The sequence below is a fragment of the Phyllobates terribilis genome, unplaced genomic scaffold (assembly GCF_046119375.1).
Source record: "Phyllobates terribilis strain yellow unplaced genomic scaffold, ASM4611937v1 Scaffold_7__3_contigs__length_470593459, whole genome shotgun sequence".
NCBI classification, from domain to species: Eukaryota; Metazoa; Chordata; class Amphibia; order Anura; family Dendrobatidae; genus Phyllobates; species Phyllobates terribilis.
In genome coordinates this window covers 438356388-438371036 of record NW_027362767.1, presented here as the reverse complement: position 1 = coordinate 438371036, position 14649 = coordinate 438356388, and the positions used below count along the sequence as shown (strand labels likewise).

Below are 14649 nucleotides of genomic sequence, written 5' to 3'. Positions count from 1 at the left end.
CATATACACAGCTCAGGCTCCGGTTGCTGCTGTTACAGGCAGGTACCAGCCATATACACAGCTCAGGCTCTGGTCGCTGTTACAGGCAGATGCCGGCCATATACACAGCTCAGGCTCCGGTTGCTGCTGTTACAGGCAGGTGCCGGCCATATACACAGCTCAGGCTCTGGTCGCTGTTACAGGCGGATTCCAGCCATATACACAGTTTAGGCTCCGGTTGCTGCTGTTACAGGCAGGTGCCAGCCATATACACAGTTTAGGCTCTGGTTGCTGCTGGTACAGGCGGATGCCGGCTATATGCACAGCTCCTGGACCCGCGCCATAGACACAGAGCCGACGTAAGATGTACTATTACGTTCTACATCTTGGAGGTGGTCAATGTGTCATCCAGATGAACCAAGTATAACGTGTTTCATGCTGTGAATATCCCACCCTCCATCTTTATGATCCGTTCTAGCCAAACTGACAATCCGGTAAAATCCGGCAATGGCGAACAAAACCTTGCACCACCAGACTCCGAGTCTGTAACCATCAAAAGAAGAAAGAAGTTTCCCTTTAATCAGTTTATTGAGTACACATGGTAACGATTAAAAAAGTATAATAATAATATATAATAATGATGTGAAACAATAATGGCGTGAATGTGGCGTTGTCGTTATTCATGGTCATCACTTAAAGTAAACATTATGACCTGACATGCGCACGACACACCACGCTCTTGTGACAATATCGGAATTACTTTCCCCTACCACCCGAAAAAAAAAATAATAAAAGAATGAAACAATTCTGAATGTTTACAAATAACAGTTCTGCCATTGTGTCGATCAGTACACAGGAAGATCGCCCTCTGGTGGAGTAGCGCTGCATTTCACAGAGGGCCCCAATGCTTCCCAACAGTCTGATGCAGTTTGGTTTCATCGTCATATTGCTGCTAGAATGTGGAGTATGATATCTACACTGGGAACACTGGTGTGTACTGGTCTGTACACTGTACATGGACTGCACACCGGCCGGGTCAGTGCTTTGGTGTTTAATAAGAATAATAACCAAACGTAACGCGTTTTACTTCACAGTTTATAAAGTGCAAACCATAGAACAGAGATAAATATTCCATACGCTGTGATGCCTTGTCATAGTCGGCCTCCGGGGGGGTCCTCATGGATGTATAGTCCTGTTAGTGCATTTGCAGGCCGGGTGACCTGGTTCTGTGGGGGGAAGCTACATTGCTGCATTGTGGGGTCTCATAAGGCCGCGGCTTGTCAGGTTCCTTTCTCACAATTGACAGCCGGTGTGAGCGGCGGTTCCCATACATGGTGTCAGATCAGTGCTGGACCTCCGGACGCGTCAGCTGCTTTGTGAATACTTTGCTTTACTGATCTTAAAACAGCATCTAGTGTTGTACTTTATTTGCTTTGAGAGCTGCATTTATAATTCTGCAATCACATTATGTCTTATTCTTGAGTCTCCTCCACAGCTCCATTCACAATTCTGCTCCTTTCCCATTAACACTGAGGCTTCAGAACCTCACATTTCACTGTTCTACCTGCTATACCCATCCTAACTTACATCTTGACCCCTCATTGAGTCAACTTCAGAGCTGCATTCACAATTCTGCTGCTTCTGAATCCAATATTTCACTAGAAGTTGGGTCATAGTCTTTACAGAATTTCACACCATTCCCAACTTATATCATGTCTTTTCCTCCTCCAGAGCAGCATTCATGGTTTATATTTCTGTGGGATGATACAGCAGAATAGTGAATGCAGCTCTGGAGGTGACTGAATTATAAGCTTGGATATACAAGCAGAATAGTGAATGCAGCTCTGGAGGTGACTGAACTATAAGAGATGATGTAACAGCAGAATAGTGAATGCAGCTCTGGAGGTGACTGAATTATAAGACATGATGTAACAGCAGAATAGTGAATGCAGCTCTGGAGGTGACTGAATTATAAGACATGATGTAACAGCGGAATAGTGAATGCAGCTCTGGAGGTGACTGAATTATAAGACATGATGTAACAGCAGAATAGTGAATGCAGCTCTGGAGGTGACTGAATTATAAGCTTGGATATACAAGCAGAATAGTGAATGCAGCTCTGGAGGTGACTGACGTATAATACATGATGTAACAGCAAAGTAGTGAATGCAGCTCTGGAGGTGACTGAAGTATATACTAGGATGTAAAAGCAGAATAGTGAGTGCAGAGGTGGCTGACAACGCTGAGCTGATGCTGGGTGGTGATCGCTATGGCCATCATCATAGCACTCACAAGAGTTATCACCCAATTTCCTGTTCCTCAGAAGGTGGCGACTCCGCCCGTCTCACATCTCTAAATTTAACGTTAAATGACACGGACACCTTCACGGGGATTTTATACTTGGATGCAGGGTGTTTTTTTTTTGTTAAAAATAGTATTTTGCGATTTGTTAATTGTAAATATTTGATATTGTTTGTGTTCTCCATCCCCTGTGTCACTGCACGAAGCCGGCTGCAGAATGAGCTACCTATGAATCTGCCAGTGAGCTCGTTCTCTGGGACATGTGTGCGCACACTGCGTCTTTTAAACTAAGGAGAACCAGCCAAGCAGAAGAAAACTGGGACTTTTTTCCTGAAGCGTCGTTTGTACCATTTTTTCAGTTGCTTCCGGGAACGATTTTAGCGGTTTTAAGACAGCGTTGGTTTTTTGAGGCTTTTCCCCTGTTTTTTTTGCTCTGTCATTTTTTTTACTATAGTTTTCCGGTTGTTTCTTTTTCACTTCATTCAAGAAAGAAGAAACCGCCAGCAGACTTTTAAGCAAAAATGATGGCAAAAGGCCCCCCAAAAAAAAGTCTGAGCGCCTTTCAGCTCTCCTATTAACTTATAAAGTAGAGTGGAAAACTCCAGAAGGAAGGGGCGGTCACTTCTTACAACCATTGACATTTTTAGAAACCTTAAGTGGTTTAAAGACACTGAAAAGCCTGAACTTACGATCGTTTTCTCTTGTATCCTTATTTATCTTCTTCTTAATTCCTCTGCGCGCTCGTCATAAATCAGTTTAGAAGAGTTTGGGAGAACAGAAATAAGTTACACCCCAGAGCTCACTGACACATTCACTGCTAACTCCTATGTACAGTTTTACATACAGGTTGTAGAAAACAATTCATATTTAATAAAACCCAAATGCAAAACAATACATAAATGTAAAAAAAAAAAAATATCCACCGAAGGTGTTCACGTCCTTTAGGTTCTGCCAGACATTACTGCTCCCATCTCACTGCTTTTCTAGGCTGCTCGGGGGGTCATTCCCCTCTTCATAGATGGATAACATAAAAGCAAACACTTTTGCTCATGAAAATTTGAGGCTGTTCTTGAGATTTTGACATTTTTCTTTGGCTTACAACTTGTTGCCTAGCAGACCGACCTCCACTGCTGTCAGTCTTATAAGCGGTATGCTGAAGATGGCCGGGGATTGAGATGTAACAGCGCGCATTAGCGATCCTGGACAGCTTCAATGCAGTGCTTACAAGCTCAATAGAGAAGAGCTTGTAAAAACTGCACATTTTCTGCTGTTTAGCAGTGGTGGTCGGTTTCCAAGGAAATGAGCTGTAAACAAAAGAAAAGTGTTAATATCTCAAGAATGGCTGAAATTTTACCAATTTATGAGGATTGGAATAACCCTATGAGTAACAGCGGTGAGTGAGAGACGCATCACTATCGCCCGTGATGGAAGCGCCTGTAGGAGCGTTCATTGCAGCCACAGCGGTAACGTTCCCACCTTACTATCCTGCCCCCTCATCACTGTATATTGGGGTCACACAAGTCTCCTCCACGCAGCAGCATTGCAGTAATAGAAGGAACGTTCTGACCCAGATTTCGGCTCAGTCGTGACACTTTCAGGTCACTGATCTCGTTCTCAGCTTATTCTGATCTCTATCGTTGTAAATCTACTGGACGGACTCAGGAATGACACAAATTTACAAAATTCAGGATGATGTCCATCCATCAGTGCATAATGGGAAATTCAGCAGTTTGCTGTCAGTAAATGGGACCGTTCTTGTTTACATTCTAAAAACCAGTGTCACTTAAATGGGTTCTCCGATAATGCTCCTCCTCCATTGGGGTGAGCGTCGCTGATGATGGTCCGCTGACAGGTGCATGGTTGGCAGGTAACATGACCCCATCCTGCCACGCCGGGCACCTGTCAATGCAATGCAATCAGCCCACCTTCCAAGGAGAAAGTGAGTAAAATGTCATACTCACAGCTGAGGGTTTGATACTATGTATTAATGTATCCAGTCTAGACAATCCTCTGTGAGCTAAAAACATCAGCAGCACAAATCTCCCTACAGACAGATTGTTACAATGTATCAGTGCAGTCACTGAGGACTGTCTAGACTGGAGACAGCTGTAACAAACCCTCCTCTGTGAGAAGTATTGTGTGCTGGACTCTGTTCCTGTGATAACAGATCAGAGCATTTCCAGCTTTCATCACATAGTGATATTGTATTAACGGTGTGACACATGGCTGGAGCGCAGCCGGTGTGCGGGGAGAACGCAGCCGGTGTGACACATGGCTGGAGCGCAGCCGGTGTGCGGGCAGAGCGCAGCCGGTGTGACACATGGCTGGAGCGCAGCCGGTGTGCGGGCAGAGCGCAGCCGGTGTGACACATGGCTGGAGCGCAGCCGGTGTGCGGGCAGAGCGCAGCCGGTGTGACACATGGCTGGAGCGCAGCCGGTGTGCGGGCAGAGCGCAGCCGGTGTGCGGGCAGAGTGCAGCCAGTGTGACACATGGCTGGAGCGCAGCCGGTGTGCGGGCAGAGCGCAGCCGGTGTGACACATGGCTGGAGCGCAGCCGGTGTGCGGGCAGAGCGCAGCCGGTGTGACACATGGCTGGAGCGCAGCCGGTGTGCGGGCAGAGTGCAGCCAGTGTGACACATGGCTGGAGCGCAGCCGGTGTGCGGGCAGAGCGCAGCCGGTGTGCGGGGAGAACGCAGCCTTATCCTCGAAGCAATATACTGTATATCACCTAGAGCAGCAATGTGTCCGTGGCCTCGGCGGATGGCGTCTGCGTCCCTGGCGTCTGTAGATTTGGTGCAGTTACGTGAGTCCGGACATGGACAGGAGAATAAAGTCTCAGTGCAGCTCCGTCTCAATGTCTGAGTTTTGCAAAACCGTTTTTATTCTTTCGTTAACAAAATGTTTTTTTGTTTTTTTTTTATATATATATATATAATTTTGTATCTTCCTACATATAGAACAATAAATAATCGCTACCAGTCGTCATATTCTGTACATCAGTATTCACCCCTCCTCCATCGCATCACTCTCCTCCCACGGCGACACTCATTTATAAAAAATATTCCGGTATATATGTGCCTATATATAGATCTATGTATTTTTATATATTTATAGGTTTATATAGGTAACAATTCGACAAGCGATATTTACAGTCCTCGCTGACCCCCGGCCTCCAGTCTCACCTCCCAGTTTGGGGTAACCTTCCATCCATTATTTGTACAGTGCACTGGTCACTACCCATAGTGGGGCATCGGGCCGAGTAATGTCGCCCCACGGTCGATCAGCAGCACTGATCAGTAACGCTGCGCCGGCCGCTCACATGGATGCGCCAAATTAAAGAGGATTTTGGCCAAAACGTCGAAATAACCGTATAAGGGAGGCAGGCAATCGTCCCACCCGCTGTCAGTTGAATTCGCCTCGAGTTTTACAAAAATATTCACATTTTCCTAAATCCGAATTTTTGGCGATTTGCTTCATGCAAATGCAGTAAAATGGCGGCAGATCATTTTCCTTATTTTGTAGAGAACTAGGAAAGAAAAACCCTCCCCTCGCCAGTCAGCTGTCCTGCCGCCACAGCCCCTCGTCTCTCCGATCACACGCATGCGTCGTCCTCTTTGGCTCTTCCGGGGTGTCTTTACCTTTGAGGCCTCTGATGTCATGATGTGCGTCATAATTAAAGGTCCTGGAAGAGCCGGAGTGGACGTCGCAGACTTCAGAACAAGCCGCGCAGAGGAGCGGACGGCGAGGATAGCGGATCGGAGAGATGATATTTCTTCCATCCTCCGTTTCTTCTGCTCCGGGGTCTGGATAATAAGGAACATTTGATTCTAATAACTTCAGCGCAAATTGAATTTCCCGGCCACAATGGAGCGAATCTGCCAAACTCGCATTCAGCTTCAGCCAAGATGAACATCTATAAGATCGGGGTGGAGTTTCCTCTTATGTGACGTCTCTGTGTTGGCACCCGCTCAATGTGCAATCGCGGGAACCTCAGGGCACTGCCGTCAGAACCGTCCAATTATAAGATCTCGCATCTTCATTTTCCACCCAGAACCGGGTGGCGATGCCCGCTCTACGCCCAGGGCTCAGTCAGCGGCAGGGTTACATGTTTTTGGGGATCAGTTCCTTTAAGTACAAACATGCAATAATATCAGTGACAACTTCCCCGTAGGAGCGAAGGTCGATCACAGTGACTCGCTGAATGGGTCGGTGATGGTGGAGGGGGTCAGTCCCCTGAGAACAGCGGGGGAATCACAGTGACCTGTTCAGGGGCATAGTGGGGGGCTCCGTATTCACAGTGACGTGGACCAGAGGAGCATCTCGGGGGCGGCGAGGAGGAGGAATCTGCTTCTAGTCGTCTATAATGGATGCTATATAGCGTCACTCTCAGCTTTAAAGGGACACTCCATCTTTAGACACATATACATTATATTGTACAGCAACATCCATTAGTCCAGCAGATGATACTTTGGAAATACAAATTATTTGTGTATGAAAAATGAAGAAGTAAATGTGTCCCATGATTGAGGATTTCTGATTATCTCTAAGGATATATATATATTATATGCCCTTTACATCTTGCGCCATTTCCGTGCTCTCTCATCGCTGTGATCATGTGATCCCGTCATGTGACCGTACCCTTCCCAGTGCGACCAGCACATTGTATACTGGACGGTGTGGCCACATGATGGAGACCTGCGATGCTCAGCACAGACGAGCGGCTCCTGACTGCCATGTTTAAAGTTCTGCAAAGTGGAAGCAGCGAGTAATTTCTTTAGGAATGTATTGTTCTCTAATGCGGAGCGCCTCTTTAATTACTCAGCGCACGGTTCCCAAACGCTCCACCTAAAACACCCAGGAACACATTGTAACAAATCTATGGAATGAGAACTGATCCGGAGACTCCTGAGATTCTCACTTCAGAAACTAAGAACAATCACTGGGGGGGGCGAGTCGATTATTTCTTGCTAGATTCGGTTTATGTGCGATGCCGCCATGATGTGATCCCCTGACCCGGTGCTGCCCGCGAGCCTTGGGAACATTCGATGGCGTAATATTAGTGTAGATGAATTGTCAGGAGCGGAGAACAGAAAACGTATTCTACAACTGCACAACTAGCAATTCCCTAATTCTAATCACATGTGGGGCTGTAGCTTTAAATGGGTCTGAAGTTGGACATACGGGGCTGAGAGACCAACGCTGACTTCTAAACTCTCCGCCATCACATATTTACCGTGCACAAGATTCGGGGACTGGACTTGTAATCAATTGTGATTGGCAGATTAACCTGATACATCGTGTCCAGCCCCAATACAGGAGAACGTCTGATAAATCGGATTACTCCTCCACCCGTCACTGCAGAACAAATCCCAAGTGAAACGCGTGAACGGTCTCTTTCCCACCAAACTATGACGATCGGAACAGAAAACATCCCTGAAAGTGACATCTACGCCAGAAAGCGTAAGACAAACCTCGAGCACAATCATCAGCTATTACAGAGGATGGAAGACCCCGGAGCTCACTGTCCGGATGTAATGGATTTCCATCTCCCAGTGCGACGCGTTTCGCATACATCAGATTCAATGGACTTTCTCTTGGCATTTCCCTTTCAGTCCACAGGTGGACTCCTTCACATTGCACTCATTGGATTCACATGAATATGACTGACCCGCCGCGTTTCGCTTCCAGTCCATAGACATGTGTGGTATGTAAAGTCACAGGCTAGTGGCACAGTAATCACAGTGGAGAGCAATCATCCTGCAAGTCCACCTTAAACTGAAGCATCCGGTGAACGGATCATCACTGGGTCCCCGTCGCTCCCGTCACTCGGTGGTTTCGCATTTCAAGCTTTCGTGCAAGAAAACCGCCGTCTGCAGGATGCACAATGGACATCGTAAGGCACTAAGGGGCTGAGCCGTATCATGTGCAGCCTGGAACCTCGTCCTCTGCTCCCAGGAGATTCAGAAACAATGAGGATGAAAATGGGAACACGACCAGGAGAATCTCATAATGTGATGGGGTCTCATCTATACATAGATAGGGGGTCCTCAGCGGATGGCTCGGGTGCTGTCACCTATCGATGGACTTCATTGTGAAGGTTCCTGGTCTACACGTGCTGGATGCTGCCATTTTGTGCACTGGTCGCCATTGATGTAGGATAGTCATTGGTCACGTGATTGCGGCTGGTGCAGTTCACACAATGGCTGCTCACTGGATATCCGGGGCGCTCCTGACATTTCAGTATGGATGCCGACCCTAATACATACAGCAAAGCAAAGAGAATCCGCAAAAAAAAAAAAATAATAATAATAATTCTGCTCGGTCATGCAATGTCATAGGCATCTGGTGGCGCTATTCTCGTATCCAATCTATTTACAATCCATTACATTATGTACAAATATTACAGTGCTTCTCTGGGGTCACAAGTCATGGCGGCACCTGGGGGGGGGGGGGCAGATCATGGGCGCCGCAGCTCCCGCCCGTCAGACGTGCGTCTCGATGAAGGAATGGGTGTGCGAGATCTGAGCCGCTGGTGCAGCAGGGTCGGAGGCTCCGTTCTGAGGTTTCAGGCTTCCGCTGTACTCACAAATATCCATAAAAAACTCAAAGTTTTTCAGCTTCCAGTCTTTGAACTTCTTGGATGTCAAGGTGGGGTCATCGAGGAGAGCGTTGATGACGGAGAGGTCGCCTTCCTTCGCCTGCAACAGGAAGAGAGAAACTTTATTACACAAGGATTTAGCTTCCTAAACACTTCTGCTCTCTTCTAATGGACCCGAGTTCCAGTTCTTCACTAGTTTCAAGATCTCTGCTTGCTGTCAGCAAATGAGAACATCAGAAGGCAGAAAATCCCTGTCCAGACCCAGATCTTCAATTACAATTGTATCCAGATGTGTCAGCTGCACACCAGACCGATACAATGTATCTACAGGTAACAATGGGACGGATGACTGCAGGATCTCCAACCTGCGGCAAAACTGCAACTTCCAGGATGAGCGGCTGGGAGTTGTAGTTATGCCACTGGTTTATACTTATACACTGTAACAAAGTGCAGAAGTGTGAGAGGATTTTCAATATTAGATGTGATGCTGCTGGGTAGTGGATACAGTTTGGATGCATTTGCCCTCTGGGGTGTCACCAGGGGTCACTTGGGGGCTTCTTACCTTTAAGGTGCTCTTCAGGACTCGGATGCGGTGCAGCTTGTCGTTGAGGACGGGGTCATTGCTCCTCTTTATGAAGGATCTTCTGAACTCCTGCTTGGTGGACAGTCTCTGCTCCCCGAAGGCTGACAGACTGGCCTGCTCCAGCGTCTTGTACAGCTCCTGCAGTCCGTCCGTGCTGCACCACGTCTCTTCCTTCTTGTTATCTAGGGCAGAGACTGGAACGTGAGGAGGTTACGTGGCCCGAGAGCTCGTGACATCGCATGACGTGAGAACGAGAGCATTAATGAGACATTGAGCAGGCCCGGAGCCCGGTCCGTATTATACAAATGTGTCACCGCCGCCATGGACACCACTGGGACTCGTTCTAGGACTGGATCCTACTACAGACAGTCCACCTCGTCTGGTTTTATTGGGAGCTCTGTGTACATATTCTGCACCCTGTTGTCTTGGGAAGAGGGTGCAGCACGGACCCCTCCACAAATATATTAATCATCCCACATGCAGCGGCCACTATAGTCACCCTCCTCGCTGCCGGCTCTTACCCAGCGCTGGTTCTGACACCGGTCAGTGTCCAGGTCCAGCGGTGCGAATAAGAGGGAGAGTCTGTCATCTGGTCTGGGTTCTGATATTAATATAGGAGTCTGAATATATTTAGAGGTTCTCATATCATTATAGAGGCTCTGGGGGTCTGAATAATTTTAATAGGTCTGGTCTCGGGTCTCCAGTTAATTTAGGGGTCTGGTCTGGGGTCTTCTTGATACAGGGAGTATAAATACATCCAGCCCTGCCCTTATATAAGCCACATATGATGGCTAATCCCACATGATATGGCGAGCCACTGCTCCCAGGCCGCTGCCATGCGCCCTGTGCAGGCGGCCACTGCCATGCGCCCCATGCAGCGCGGCCACTGCCATGCGCCCCGTGCAGCGCGGCCACTGCCATGCGCCCCGTGCAGCGCGGCCACTGCCATGCGCCCCGTGCAGCGCGGCCACTGCCATGCGCCCCGTGCAGCGCGGCTACTGCCATGCGCCCTGTGCAGGCGGCCACTGCCATGCGCCCCGTGCAGGCGGCCACTGCCATGCGCCCCGTGCAGGCGGCCACTGCCATGCGCCCCGTGCAGCGCGGCCACTGCCATGCGCCCCGTGCAGCGCGGCTACTGCCATGCGCCCCGTGCAGGCGGCCACTGCCATGCGCCCCGTGCAGGCGGCCACTGCCATGCGCCCCGTGCAGGCGGCCACTGCCATGCGCCCCGTGCAGGCGGCCACTGCCATGCGCCCCGTGCAGGCGGCCACTGCCATGCGCCCCGTGCAGGCGGCCACTGCCATGCGCCCCGTGCAGGCGGCCACTGCCATGCGTCCTGTGCAGGCGGCCATTGCCATACGCCATGTACAGGCGGACATATCCGCTGGTTGCTGTTCTTCACCTTCTTTGCTGGAGCTGCTGTGCTTCCTCTTCAGCGGCTCCTCCTCGGGCTTCTCCTCTAACAGGCCGGCGTTCTTGTTACGGTTTTTCCCTCTGGCGTCCCGGTTTCTGGGCAAACTTTGGCTGCGCTGTTTCTGAGTCCTGGTGTGCACCGTGTTGCCCCTCGGACATTCCGCCAGTGGAAAGGGCCCGTCCCGTTCATGGTTGTGGCGCCTCTGGACCGGTAGCGTCGCTTGTCTTCTCCTTTCTGGGGACATTCCTGTCCGTCCAGCTACATATTCAGGGTCTGGAGGGACGGTCTGCAGGAAATGGAGTCCTGAACTGGTCAGAGGGGTTTCTATAAGGTCCTGCCAGGACCGCCGCTCCCGGAATGTGGGCCGACAGCCGGAGGAGTGAGTGCTGCCCAGTGCGTCCGGCCTGGAGTCTTCGGCGGAGGAGTGGGAGTAGGTGGATTCACTGGAGAAGTGGCGGCCATGCTTCTGTTCTGGAAAAGGACTCGAGGAATTCACCTGGAAAACCAGAAGAAGAAATCATCCTGGAAACTTAAAGAGCAACTGCAGCCGAAACCCAGTGGTACCGGAGGCCACTATACAGGTCTGCATCGTACCGGAGACGTCACACCCGATACATTGTATCAGGGTTATGTAGAAGAATCAACAGTGATAGAAAGCAGATCCAAAGAACCGATGGTCCGACATGAAGCCGGAAATACAGATAATGATCGAGACCCTCATTATGTCTGATAAAAGGCTTGCTGGGCACAACCACTCCCATCAGCCTGGGTACTCACTGAGGAGTTGCGATGGTAGTTGTCGCTTGCTGTCGTCTGAGGTTCTTGTTTTAAGGTCATGGATCCATCGATGTCGTCCTGGTCACTTTCACTCCAGTAATCTGCTAATGACAGAGACCGGGTTATTGTGTCCTCCTGCCGAACACTTTACAGTCCTCCTGCCGAACACTTTACAGTCCTCCTGCCGAACACTTTATCCCACTGGATGGACATTAAAGCTGTTAGGTCACCAGATTTAAAGGGGTTTTCCATTTTTAGAAAAGTGGACCTTCCCCGCTCCATTGCCGGCTCCCTGTCACTGTTCTGGTTCTTTGTTTGGTTGCAGCGCTGATGTGCACTATTGATGTGCACATAACCGCTGCAGCCAAACACAGAGGTCACAGCAGTGGAGAGGAGCTAACGCTGGAGCAGCGCAGGGTGGGAACTGTCTTCATTATTTTACTTTACTGGAATTGTTTGGGGTCCACTTTTCTAAAAGTGGAAAACCCCTTAAAGAACATAATTGGCATATATTATTAAATAGGTCTCTTAGACCTGAGAGGCTTGTGTACTTACCATGATAAAAGAGCTGCTTAATCCATTTTTAAAGCTTCCCCTAACATTAAGTTCTAGTTAGACTTATAAAATGCCCATTTTCTTATCAGGATTATTCAGCCATTATGACATGGTCTTTCAAAGTAAATACACCAGCCCCATCAGGGCCAAGATGTCCATTTAATAATTTATGCAGTTCGTATTGTGAAATTTGGTGATCGATCCACATTAAAGCGCGCACCCTCTTAAGGTCTGACGGCCACATTGTACCAATGCCAAGAGAAGGGTGGGAACAGAACAAAACGTCTTGTGGCCAAAGGTCGCACCCCCAGGGCTAAATGACTTCACAGTAAGTATTGTGCGGCTTCTTGCGGTTATAGACCCATCAGAGGAGACGCGAGCGTCAGGATCTGCAGTGACGGCTCCTGGGGCAGCGGCGGTAAGCGCATCTGTAGTCAATGACGAGCGCCGACGTTTTCTGCTGTGGAAAAATGTGTAAATGATTATTTTACCTTCATTGGGTCTGATGTCCTTTTCATCTGGCGTGTACCCGATAGCAGCGAGGCCGAGGCGATTCATCCATCTACAGGGGGACACAATGAAAGCCATTAGATTGTAAGCTCACACGGCCTGGGCTCGCTGGTCCAGCATCACGACTAGGAGTGGAATATGGCGACATCATGGACAACACAATAAATATATTATATCTATATATATATATATATATATATATATATATATATATATATATATATATATATATATATAAATATACCGGTATATATACAAACACATCACTAACAGCAACAGATCCGTATATCTGCTCCACACGTCTCTGCTTGTGACATTGATACATTTTGTATTTTCTATTATTGACGGTCATTTCTTTAGTATAAGGGTCGGCAGGGTCACTCACGACATCGAGGCTGCATCGTTGTCGAGCTTCTCCTGCGATATTACCAAAATTCATATGTGATCAGATATTACGCATCTGAGCATTTGTTCTCTTTTAAGAAAGTGCCGTCTTTATTGGTGTCCTGATTGCTACTAAATGTATTCAGTAAGTGGCGGGCGATCATCTCTGTATTCTGACACTAGTCCAGTAGGTGGCAGTAGATCTTTGCTGTTGTATTTATTCAATGTATATGAGACATATTCTGGATCCCTCGTATATAGTATCAGAAGAGTGCTCTTCCATGCACAGCGCCAGCAGAGTGCTCTCCCATACACAGCACCAGCAGAGTGCTCCCCCATACATAGCACCAGCAGAGTGCTCCCCCATACACAGAGCCAGCAGAGTGCTCCCCCATACACAGCACCAGCAGAGTGCTCCCCCATACACAGCACCAGCAGAGTGCTCCCCCATACACAGAGCCAGCAGAGTGCTCCCCCATACACAGAGCCAGCAGAGTGCTCCCCCATACACAGAGCCAGCAGAGTGCTCCCTCATACACAGAGCCAGCAGAGTGCTCCCTCATACACAGAGCCAGCAGAGTGCTCCCTCATACACAGCACCAGCAGAGTGCTCCCCCATACACAGCACCAGCAGAGTGCTCCCCCATACGCAGCACCAGCAGAGTGCTCCCTCATACACAGCACCAGAAGAGTACTCCCCCATGCACAGCACCAGAAGAGTGCTCCCCCATACACAGCGCCAGCAGAGTGCTCCCTCATACACAGCACCAGCAGAGTGTTCCCCCATACACAGCGCCAGAAGAGTGCTCCCCCATACACAGCACCAGAAGAGTGCTCTCTTATACACAGCGCCAGAAGAGTGCTCCCCCATACACAGCGCTAGAAGAATGCTACCCCATACACAGCGCTAGAAGAATGCTACCCCATACACAGCGCTAGAAGAATGCTACCCCATACACAGCGCTAGAAGAATGCTACCCCATACACAGCGCTAGAAGAGTGCTCCCCCATACACAGTGCCAGAAGAGTGCTCCCCCATACACAGCACCAGAAGAGTGCTCTCTTATACACAGCGCCAGAAGAGTGCTCCCCCATACACAGCGCTAGAAGAATGCTACCCCATACACAGCGCTAGAAGAGTGCTACCCCATACACAGTGCCAGAAGAGTGCTCTCCCATATACACAGCTATAAGAGTGCTCCCCATATACAGCGCCAGAAGAGTGCTCCTCCATACACAGCACCAGAAGAGTGCTCCACCATATAGAGAGCCATAAGAGTGCACCACATATACAGCGCCATGAGTGCTCCTCCATACACAGCACCAGCAGAGTGCTCCCCATATGCAATGCCATAAGAGTGCTCCCCCATATACAGTACCATAAGAATGCTACCCCATATGCAGCGCCATAAAGAGTGCTCCCCCATATACAGTGCTAGAAGAGTGCTCCCCCGTACACAGTGCCAGAAGAGTGCTCTCCCATATACAGAGCCATAAGAGTGCTCCTCCATACACAGCACCAGAAGATAGCTCCCCCATACAGAGCGCT

The 14649-nt window shown here is 49.1% G+C and overlaps 1 protein-coding gene across 2 annotated transcripts in view; it reads right to left on the bottom strand.

The window, feature by feature from the left end:
• Positions 1-1527: 1527 nt before the first annotated feature.
• The window catches only part of LOC141155309 (connector enhancer of kinase suppressor of ras 2-like), a 586755-nt gene continuing 573633 nt past the window's right edge, over positions 1528-14649 (bottom strand). The window contains exons 20-24 of one of the 2 annotated variants that reach the window (XM_073642150.1): positions 12698-12768; positions 11652-11755; positions 10863-11370; positions 9440-9642; positions 1528-8977 (exon numbers count right to left, since the gene is read on the bottom strand). In XM_073642150.1, coding sequence (XP_073498251.1) covers positions 8762-8977; positions 9440-9642; positions 10863-11370; positions 11652-11755; positions 12698-12768 — 1102 coding nt within the window. In that variant the 3' untranslated portion in view covers positions 1528-8761. The remainder of the gene's footprint in view (positions 8978-9439; positions 9643-10862; positions 11371-11651; positions 11756-12697; positions 12769-14649) is intronic. The other variant, XM_073642151.1, reaches the window with a different exon arrangement.